The sequence below is a fragment of the Musa acuminata genome, chromosome BXJ3-8, assembly GCF_036884655.1.
Source record: "Musa acuminata AAA Group cultivar baxijiao chromosome BXJ3-8, Cavendish_Baxijiao_AAA, whole genome shotgun sequence".
NCBI classification, from domain to species: Eukaryota; Viridiplantae; Streptophyta; class Magnoliopsida; order Zingiberales; family Musaceae; genus Musa; species Musa acuminata.
Window position 1 is genome coordinate 1,559,467 of NC_088356.1, and position 10,595 is coordinate 1,570,061.

A 10,595-nucleotide genomic window follows, 5' to 3' on the forward strand; every position below is an offset into this window, starting at 1 on the left:
TAATATGTATATATTATCCTCGCTTAGTGATATGATTTGTGATATCTATATTTCAAAAATATGATAAATAATATGCTTGTATTTTCGACTTTTAAAGTTGAAGTATATATATGCTTTCTAAAAATATTATTCTCGGTATTTCATGTATAAGAATCAATGTTTATTTTAAACATATTTTATAGTGAAAAAGGTATGGTGCTTGCGGAGTTGAGTATGAGATTAGGTTATGACAATAAACATACATATAGTCATTAGAAGTTATAATCGAATTATAATCAACCTTTAATGAATATCAAGATTTGAATGAGTTTAAACATGATTCAAGTAAGTAAGTTTTAATTTTAAGTGGATATTAAACTACTTAAGTATGGATGGAGTAATAAAAATTAAATAAAAATATAAATAAAATATGAGTATAATACTAGAAATGTTGATATATATAAGTGAGAGTAAAGAATGAGTTTAGATAAAAAATATATGACTAAATTAAATTCAATTAAAGTTGCTACAATATTAGAATTTTATTAGTAAAAATAAATAAATAAAAACTTGGAATGAGACATAATGAGATTGAACCCTAGACTATGTGCATTCATGCTTCCTAAGAGTTATATACTAAGTTTTCATCTTTTATTGTACAATAATCATAGGTTTTACGATCTATAGAAAACAGAAATAGAACAAATCAAGAATGGATTCATTGTTTTTTTATCCTGTCAAAATTAACATAATAAACTTTGAAAAAAAATAACACAATCAACACTAATTACTTTGGGGTGATTCGAATTTGAAGAATCAAAACCATATTATTATCAAGGATACATATTGACACATTATGTCCACCATCTAAAAATATTGATTGTTGATGTGTTTATGAAAGAAAACATGATGAACAAGGAATTTGATGGTATAGTCAATGATAGAAAACACTAATTACTTTTTTTTTGGGGGGGGGGGGGGGGGGGGGTAGAAATGAGCAAATCATCCACATTACACTTTTCAATATGTTTTCCAGTTTTCCAGACACCCATCAACTTTCTAAACAATGCTAAAAGAAAAGGCTTGCAGCAAAAAGGCTGTAGCAATTTTTTTCAGATGAAACTAAACATGAGGGGGAAGAAATTGGCCCCCTTTGTACTCTCACATCATAGAAAAATTGTCAATTACCATCTCTCAAAAACAGTTGTTCATGAAGAAAAATATTACACAAATGAGCCTGAATTCAATTCAAGAGTTCAAGGCTTCTGCTATCTCCTGTAGATCAACTGGTCCTCCAATTCGCACATTTTTTACAGCACTCATCTTTCATGGAGCGTGCACCCTTTCGTTGTTCCACTCCTATATATATAATTTTCACAATTCTTTGCATAACTATATACATACTGCTTCCTGCCTCTGATACTGATCCGTTTCAATTTTGTACACGCCATCTTCGCCTCTCTACAATCGTCTATAGTCACATTCTTGATTCTTGAATAACAGCACATCGAAACATCTTTGCCAAGCTTTATGTACTCTGGGGATCTGCCGTTCCAAGAGCTTTCTTGTAAAGATCCAGGGTATCAGAGTGTGTTGGATCAAGGCACAGTGCTGCTTCGCAATCTCGCGAGGTTGATGCAGAGTCGCCAATTGAGTCATAGAATGCAGCACGCAGGTGAAGCAGCTGGAGGTCTGGCTTGAAAGCTATTGCTCCTGAGAGCTCAGCTATAGCATCATGTTCTTTGTGCTCATCCATCAGAACTGAACAGAGGGTTACAATAGTTATCATCTTGAAGACACTAACTTGGGCCTTATTCCAGTAAATGAAAGGAATTGCCTTCCTTTTATAAGAAGATTGTTGCTAATTTACATGTAAGGATGAATGCTTAGTGCAACTATCAGATTGACAAAATACCTTGAAAATGCACACACACAAAAGCAAATATTGCACGAAGATTTAGCTTAAACTGACTTCCTTTAGGGTTATAAAACATGAAACAACAGTCAAAAAGACTCCGGTATTCACTATTTTAATAAGATTGTTATTTAAGATTCAATTCCAGAAAATGCTTTAAAATGTATTAACACATGCTATGAAAATACAACAAATTCATCTGGACCTCAACAAGTTGGTGAAACACAAATCTCGTCATTTGGCTGTCTTATGAAAGGTCTTCGGCCTTTTCATGTTCAACCTGATATTCCAGCAGCCAAATTATAGGACAAAGATGTTGCAATGGCTTCCATGAAGGTTATTAAACTCGACAAAAATTAATATAATGGCGATTTCAAGGACTAACAAGCTTACATCTGAAGGATGGAGAACAATTATGATATACAAAAAGCTAATGTTGCTTTATATATAAGACATCCAAGAAGCAATGAAGCAAATATAATCTTAAGTGCAATATAGACATTAAATAGAGAAACTAACATAATAGGTCTTAAAAATCTTTTGAAGGTGGTAAACAATTAAATCTACATGGAACCTCAAATTGATAGAAAAGGCACCAATTCAACTTGAAAGAGAATTTATGAATAAAAAGTTATGTCTTTTCTCCTTCATCTGATCTGTATAACTGATGGTGAACAAAACCAAAACACCTATGTGCTTAAATAACTCACCTGCAGCCCTGTATCTATAGGGGTATGTCCTCAGAGGATCTAACCTTGTTGCCATATTAAGATCACTCTTTGCCATGTCACGGTCACAGTATTCTGACCGCTTCTCATATGCGGACGCATTGTTCTTTGCCTTTTCTATTAACTTCGTCATCTCATCATAAGCAGCTTTTTTCTGATTCTTGAGGTAATAAACCCGAGCCAGACCCTGGTGTGCACGAGTGTGCTTTATACCGAGTGCCTTTAAGTAACATTCTGCAGCCTCATCCAGCATATCACAATCGACATATATGCTTCCCATGTTATTGTGTGCCTGAAGGAGATTGTTGCCACAACTATTAAAGTTAGATCATCATACTTTATTGCAAAAGACAGGCGACATAATTCTCAACAAAATTCACATACAGTACTCACTTGCCCTTTACGAAGGTTATCAGATGCACAACTGTTAGCTTGTTCAAGTAGTTGAATGACATAAGATGAAGATGCCGGATCTAGGCTTGAATCAGCTAGAGCATATGCTTTAAGAAAGAAAGCTTCAAATGACCTCTGAAGAGAAAGAGACTCCTCAGACTTAGCCAATGCTTCATCGCGGTGGCCAGTGTCATATAAGATCCATCCTTCATAGATAAGCCTTTCGTGCTCATGGGTCGAATGATTCCGAGCCAGCCGCAAACTATGCATCGCAGCCTTTTGGCAATTCAACCTATATCGAAAAGCATTATCAGCATATTGTGATGTGGTACTTATGTAAAAAAAAAAAAAGGAAATTTCATGTGTATCCTTGAAATCAATCACTTCTTCTCTTCTGCATATACTCAATTGCTCAATAATACTCCAGGAAAAAGACATCATTATCTAAAACTGGATGGATTGTAAGCAGCACCAATGTTAGCAGTCTTAGCGGTTGCAGCAACACTTCTTGGCATAAAATTGTTAACATATATTATGAGATTGCATGCCAAATTGGCTAAAGAATGCCATATTACGACATCATTATCTAAAGAGTCAAATGGTTGACAAGAAAGATTTATTTTGAGAAAATATCTATCAAAAATGTTTTCTCCATCGAGATCATTTGAAAGTCAAATGGTTGACAAGAAAGATTTATTTTGAGAAAATATCTATCAAAAATGTTTTCTCCATCGATATCATTTGAAAGAAAAAATAACATCAAAAGCAGCTAAATCATAAGCTTGCAACAAGGACACAGTCTTAGAAAAGAAAAGCTTTGTGGCGAACGGCTTACCTTAGCAGCAGTAGCGACTGCCTAAATCTTAAGCTGCTATTCATGGGCTCTTTTGCCAACATCTGGTGCACCACAGCAAGAGAACCAATATCATCCACTGCGGACCACCGGTCGTAGAGCTGCATCCAGCAATCGGCCATGTCCCACAGCTTCACATTCTGCTGGAGGATGTCGATCAACTGATCCCCGTGTAGCTTCCCATGAAACATCATGTAGTTGGGGTTCAGCGTCATGAGCGCCCTCAGATCCTGCAATGCACCCTCGTAATCCTCGAGTGCCAGAAGGAACCATGCACGAAGCTCGAGGCAATCAGTGGAGACCTTGAATCCAATGATCTTGTTGATCTCTGCAATGGCTGCACCCACCTTGTCATCCTCCATTAAAGCAATTGCCCGTAACTTGTAAGGGTAAGCGAGGGTGGGGTCGAGCTTGGTGGCGATCCTTAGATCCGCCATCTTCTCCTTGCCAATGCAGTACAATGATCTCTCCTGGTGCATCCACCCGACATGTTCATGCTCATCGATGAGGCCACTGGCCAGCTTATAAGCAGAGTACTTGTGCCCCTTCTTGAATTTGGCCCTCGCAACACCGACTTGGGAGTACACATGCCCCTCTGAAGTAGCCTCTGCGAACCACCTCTGGGCGTCCTTGTACTCGCCCCTCTCGAGCATCACGCAACCCAACTGGTGCAAAGCTAGCTGCTTTTGCCACCCAGGAGCGGCGGTCTCCACCAACCTCTCCAACAACATCACCGTGGTGTTGGATTTCATGTCCTCCTCCATGGCCACCTGGCTCAACAAATGGTACAGGACGAACGAAGCGTGCCCTGCCGCGTCCAACCTCTTCCTTCCCTCCTGAGTGCAGAGCAGCCTTGTTATCTCGGTGTCGCCGAGGGATTTGGGGAGCATGCGGAGGAACACCTGAAGACAAGCTGCGACGAGGAGGTACGCCATCTCCTCGAGCCCGTACTCGACGAGGAGGAGGGCGTCGTCAAGGCTGCGAACCAAATATGCGAGCTTTAGATCGCAGGCGGACTTGAGGCCCTCACAGCAGAACTTGTTGGCGAAGGCGAGAAGCTCGAGGACGGTATCGGGTGGGAACTCGTCGAGGCGACCGGTGCGGCTGAAGACGTCAACAGCCTTCATCCCGCGGGCAGAAATGCCGTTGTGGGTGAAGCTGATGCGCTCGCGCTGGGCCTCGGCAAAGCCGCCGCAGAGCAAGGTGGAGAGGGGCTTGGAGAGGGCCGCGATGTTGGAGCGGACGCAAGGGACCTCGTCGTCGCCGATGCAGAACCATACGTCGGCGTCCGCTCCCTCTTCTGGCTCGTGGCGGCGGAAGGAGGAGGAAGAGGAGGATGGGGAGGGGGATGGCACGGGAGGGGGGCGGCGGCAAGGGCAGAGGAGGTCGTTGGAGGTGGAGAGGAGGGCGGCACGGGGGCACTCGAGGGACGGCGAGGTGGTGGTGCAGGCAGAGAGGGGGGAGGGGAAGGAAGAGGGAAAGAGCTGATCCTCGCGGCGCTCGAAACGGAGCCAGGCAGAGAGGACAACGCGGTGGTGGGTGTCGGGCGCGTGGAGACGGGCGGAGCGGAGAGTGCGACGGAGAAGCTTTGGGTCGGCGAGGGGGCGGAGGAGGGAATGCTGCTCGAGATAGAGGTCGCAGAGGAGGAGGAGCCGCTCGGCGCCGGTGCCGGAGTTAGCGTCGGATGTGGAGGAGAGGCGGCGGAAGGAGTCGGAGAGGGCGGAGACGGGGTCGACGGGACGGAGGAAGGGGTCGACGGGGGGGTCGATGCGGTCGGCGGAGGGGAGGCCGAAGGGGAGAAGGGAGTCGAGGAGGAGATAAGAGGGGCAGTGGTGGAGGCCGCCGCCGCCGCCGCCCCCGCCGTTGCATCCCTGGATAGATTTATTGCGGAGGGAAAAGGTGGAGCGGAGCAGCGGCTTATCGGACGACGACGAGGAAGGAGCATTGGAATTGGAGACCGCCGGATTCACCGCGTAGACTTGCGTCCCTTTGCACCCATCGATCAGCTTCAGGCTGCGCAGCGTCGTCAGGAAATGGTTCTGCATCTTCTTGTTCCCCTCCTCCACCTCCTCCTCCTCCTCCTCCTCCTCCTCCTCTCTCTCTCTCTCTCCTCTGCTTCTCTCCTCCCTTCCTTTGCTCTCTCCTAATCAAAAGAAAAAGCAGGAAAAGAACGCAGAAAAGGCTGCATGATGGCGACACCTGCAAGCACCACCAGAGAAGAGAGATGCAGAGAGAGGGAGGGAAGGAGGGAAGGCGGAAGGGAAGGAAAAGGGACGAAGGTGGCCCAGGCTTAGGGAAGAAGCATTTCGATTTGCCTTTTTCTTTCTTTCAAGGAAAATTGGCACCTTTTTTTACCAGCAGGATGGGGAAGAAGAGGCAGAGGAGTAAAAAACGGAAGGTTTGGCCGCGAACCAGATGATATTGGAGGTACGTTGAGGAGGAGGGAGGTTGTCCGGATGCATCGGTGGCTGGTCTCCCCAGCTCTCTCTCTCTCTCTCTCTCCCAAGATGATGGGTGGGATATAATACAAAGTCTGAAACAGGTTTCGGTGGAGCAACCGCTCTCAAAAGAAAGAGAAAAAGAGAGGTGATTTAGTTCCGACGAAAGAGGAGGAGGGGAAGCGTGGATGTCGGGTTGTCTTCCTCTCGCCTCCTCTCCCCGTACCAGTAGTCCCGAGGCGAGAGAGAGAGAGAGAGACGGGGGTGGTAAGGGCGTGGGGAACAAGTGTCATAGAATCCACGGTCGCATTTTAACACAGTTGAACTCCCAACTGTCATACGAAGGAGCACATATTATGTAATGGCGTCGGCGCCAACCAAGATCGAGCCAAACCTTCTCCGGCGAGTACAAAGAAGCTGTTACGTGTTGCGCATTCCCCGTCGTTGCCTTCCAGCGAGCGAGCGAGCTCAGATATGCTTCGATCGCCAGCCCGGCTGGACATGCCTCCGGCTCAGTTGTTCCCTCTCTGACCACGAACTGTTCCGGGCCGGCACACCCACCGGTCCAAGCCCTTTGGAGATTGGGTTTTGGATTCTAGCCTTTACTTCCCCAGTCCTTCAATTCTACGGCGATACAACAGTCACCGATATGTCTGGATGATCATGGCCACTAAGGCGTCAGTCATCATCTGATAGAAAACGACGGCCGATCCCCCACCATCTGGCCGTTCGCTCATGACAGCCTGTCAAGATCGAACGGATGAAATCTCCGTGGCCCACGCGGCAGTCCTTCCACGCAATTCGACCAACAGCCGCGCCACGACGAACGCTTTAATACAAAGCTAAACCTTTTTCACACCTGTCGTACCGTATCACACGCACCTGAGATCGTGATTGGCGGTGAGGACGACGGGACCCAACAGAACGATCTGCCGAACCAACCATGAACCGGACCTCCTCCAGCTGTACTCACACGTCATCCTTTCTCCTCCAGTCGTTGCCGTCCGATCGGGATCACTGGAGACGACAAAACGGTTCCGTTTGGTCACGTCACTGCACCATGAGAACAAGGATTGACAGCCTTGCCGTTGCAACTAAAACAGTCCAGCGTGTGGAATCCGTTACGCTGACAACCTCAAAGGAAGCCACGTCTTACAAGGGCCCCACATTGGTTGAACTAAATCCCGATGCCGTTACTTTGTAAATCAACTAAAGATGCATCTTTAATCAATGAAAACATTCCAAGAAACAAAGTTAATCTCACTAATACAAAAAACTCAGTTATAAACTAGTCATAAAAGATCGACACAATGTATGTATATTCTATGAGAGTTTCTAAAAGAATGTCACATGATTCAAAACTAAGCAATTGACGGTTTGTTATTGATTGTTGCGGGATGATCCATTAATTTCAGTCCTACATGATGAGAACATGACAACTAAAGAAAACTGCTGCAGCATTAAAATGCATGTCACAAACAATACCAACTGAAATTTAATAGGATTTCCAAACTCATACGAGGACTCCAATAACTGCCTTGTACGGATTGCACTCACTCTACGGTTACCACATCTTTCTAAGCACCGCTTCGCTAAGTTGAATATGGTTCGAGGATTAAAAATTATGATTCAACTAACTAATTTATAACTATGTAGAGTAAACATAAATGATTTTGATAAATTATCTATCACATGGAAAAATTACTTTTCTTTATTATCCAGGTTGATTAATTATAAATAAATTTAATATATAATTAAAAAGTCCATGGCGGCTTAAATCAATCACCACCGGTTTGTCTTCCCTGAATAAACGCACAAGAAGAAGACGGGGCCCACGCGGTTTCGGAGGTTGGTAATGAATCGGGTGAACAGTTTACGGTTCCACGCCAGCCCATCTCGAACGACCTCACTCCCCCTCCCTCTCTCCCTCTCTCTCTCCAGTCACGAAGCGTAACGGATATTGAAATGGAACACGAAACCTCCCACTTTTCGGATTATAAAGCCAACCCCACCTAAACCGCAAACAAACAAACCAATCCAACGAACCGCACCAGCTCCGTCCCTTCCCCGTCAATCTCCCTATACGACTCGCTAGACTCTGTCCTCTCTCTCCGTATAAGAAGAAGAAGCAGAGGATTAAGAGGACAAGAAGAACAGTCGGATGAGATGGTGATGGTGGAGGAGAGCGACAAGGGGGAGCAGAGGGTGAAGGGGTCGTGGAGCCCGGAGGAGGACGCCGCGCTAACGAGGCTGGTGGAGCGGCACGGGGCCCGGAACTGGTCGCTGATCAGCGCGGGGATCCCCGGGAGGTCGGGGAAATCGTGCCGGTTGAGGTGGTGCAACCAGCTCAGCCCCTCCGTCCACCACCGCCCCTTCACCCCCGCCGAGGACGCCACCATCCTCGCCGCTCACGACCGGTACGGCAACAAGTGGGCCACCATCGCCCGACTCCTCCCCGGCCGCACCGACAACGCTATCAAGAACCACTGGAACTCCACCCTCCGCCGCCGCCGCCGCCGCGCGACTCCCGTTGCCCCATCACCCTCGTCCTCGCCCCTCCCCCTCTCTTCCTCATCTCCGATCGCCACCGAGCCGGACTACTCGGATTCGGGCTCGGCCAGGAAGCGGCAGCGCTCGAGTGAAGACGCCAACGGGGGCGGATGCAGCTCGTTGGCGGCTGACCCCACGACGTCGCTGTCGCTGAGTCTGCCGGGCGACGGCGGGGGGGCGGAGAGAAGGTCGGACGGCCCGCTTGGAGATGTGGAACGGCTGAGGGACATGTGCTTGGTGTCGATAATGCGGCAGATGATCGCGGAAGAGGTGAGGAGTTACATCGACAAGCTGCGATCGCCGGGCGCCGTCGACGATACGGTCTCCGTTGTCGTAAAGGCCGAGCCCCCCTCCGATCGCCAGAATTAATTAGCAGCGAATCTCCTCATTTTCCTACTCATATTTATTCTTTCTTCTTTTAAGTTGTGCTGCTCCTCCTAACGATGGCAGCGTACTCTGTAAATAAGACTAGAGAGAGGAAATAAAAATGTTAAAATATCTCATTTTTATAACATCAGCTAAACTAATAAGTCTGATTAAAGTAACAAAGCCAACATAATTTTTAATTACAGTATAAATAAAATTATACTGGAATTAAAATTGACTTAGAAAAAAAAGAAGAGACATGACCAATATAAATACAAATTATTAAGCAAAAGAGAACACTGGAATCCCCTCAGGTCGCACCGGAAATCAAAAGATGACAAGCAGAGAGAAGACGGCGTAAACAACACAGCAGGCGTACGCTACCAGCCCACGGAGCTCATCGCCACACGATGCCGACTCCACCAGGAGCCCCGTGCACGCCCTCGTCGACCACAGCACGAACACCGCGGCCATCGCAAGGATCGTCACACCACCACGCGGAACAAAAAGCGACGCCGCCGAAAAGATCGCCATCGGTAGCATACAGTACCCAACCAGGCTCAAGCACCGATGCAGATCCAAGTTCCCTGACCTTCCGGCCAGCAGGTTGAAGACCGAGTAAAGAAACAGGGTGGCGACGGTGACCCAGCCCAAGATGACCCCCAAGTGTAATTTCCCGGCGAGGAGTTGGAAGAGACCGAAGAGCATCAGGAAGAAGAAGGGGCCGGAGAGATCGGCGTCGTCGTGGAGATGAGCGTCCACGCGGAGTGGATTCAGGATCGAGGACGTCTTGCGCCAGATCTGGCGAGTGTCGATGCCGAGTTCTTCGAGGAGGGGCGGCTCGTCCTCGAAGGACCCAGGGACGGGGGCGGAGAAGGATGAGGAGGACGGGGCGGGTCCGAGGTCGAAGGACATGAAGGGGAGACCAGGGCTAGCGGGACGCGGGGGAGAGCGGCGTTGGACGGCGGAGGACCGGAAGACCACCGGGGGAACGGAGAACGGTTTCGCCATCTCGGCGGTGGTGGTGGGGGTTGACGGGACCCCGAGAGTCGAAGGATGTGGGATTCAAAAAGCAGAGAGGGGTTAATTAGGGGACGAATGCTTTCCGCGACGCGTTGGCGGTTGCACCGGAACCGTCGATTGCCACTCGAGAAACAACCGGGAAACGGCAGAGATCAAGTAGGGAGGCTTTTAGATTCGTGAGGAATAGACGGGAATCAACGCGGTTGCCTTGCGAATCAAGGAAACCAACCGCCCTCGGGCGTCGCACAGGAAAGGTCGAATGCAAAGAGTGGTCAAGTAGAAACGCTTTGAGATTCGCGAGGAATAGAATGGGGTGATGAGATAGGGGATGGGCGCCATAACCCAGCCAA

The 10,595-nt window shown here is 47.4% G+C and overlaps 3 protein-coding genes across 4 annotated transcripts; 1 reads left to right on the forward strand and 2 right to left on the reverse strand.

Moving 5' to 3' along the window:
- Positions 1 to 963: 963 nt before the first annotated feature.
- On the reverse strand, positions 964 to 7,050 carry LOC103994070 (ethylene-overproduction protein 1). 2 transcript variants are annotated; one of them, XM_009414347.3, is made up of 4 exons: positions 3,851 to 7,046; positions 3,016 to 3,307; positions 2,605 to 2,914; positions 964 to 1,740 (listed from the first exon to the last, which is right to left on the reverse strand). In XM_009414347.3, the coding sequence occupies exons 1-4, from the start codon at positions 5,911 to 5,913 to the stop codon at positions 1,508 to 1,510; spliced, it is 2,898 nt and encodes a 965-aa protein (XP_009412622.2). In that variant the 5' UTR covers positions 5,914 to 7,046; the 3' UTR covers positions 964 to 1,507. The 2 variants fall into 2 exon arrangements, with proteins under 2 accessions (XP_009412622.2, XP_065020035.1); XM_065163963.1 differs by lacking the exon at positions 964 to 1,740 and having other exon boundaries at positions 2,773 to 2,936; positions 3,851 to 7,050.
- A 1,364-nt stretch (positions 7,051 to 8,414) lies between these two features.
- Positions 8,415 to 9,368, forward strand: LOC103994069 (transcription factor MYB73-like). Its single transcript, XM_009414346.3, has one exon. It carries the CDS (start codon positions 8,473 to 8,475, stop codon positions 9,223 to 9,225), a length of 753 nt encoding a protein of 250 aa, XP_009412621.1. The 5' UTR covers positions 8,415 to 8,472; the 3' UTR covers positions 9,226 to 9,368.
- Positions 9,178 to 10,337, reverse strand: LOC135645515 (uncharacterized). The gene is made up of 2 exons (XM_065163965.1): positions 9,544 to 10,337; positions 9,178 to 9,324 (listed from the first exon to the last, which is right to left on the reverse strand). Exon 1 carries the CDS (start codon positions 10,231 to 10,233, stop codon positions 9,550 to 9,552), a length of 684 nt encoding a protein of 227 aa, XP_065020037.1. The 5' UTR covers positions 10,234 to 10,337; the 3' UTR covers positions 9,178 to 9,324; positions 9,544 to 9,549.
- Between the last annotated feature and the right edge of the window lie 258 nt (positions 10,338 to 10,595).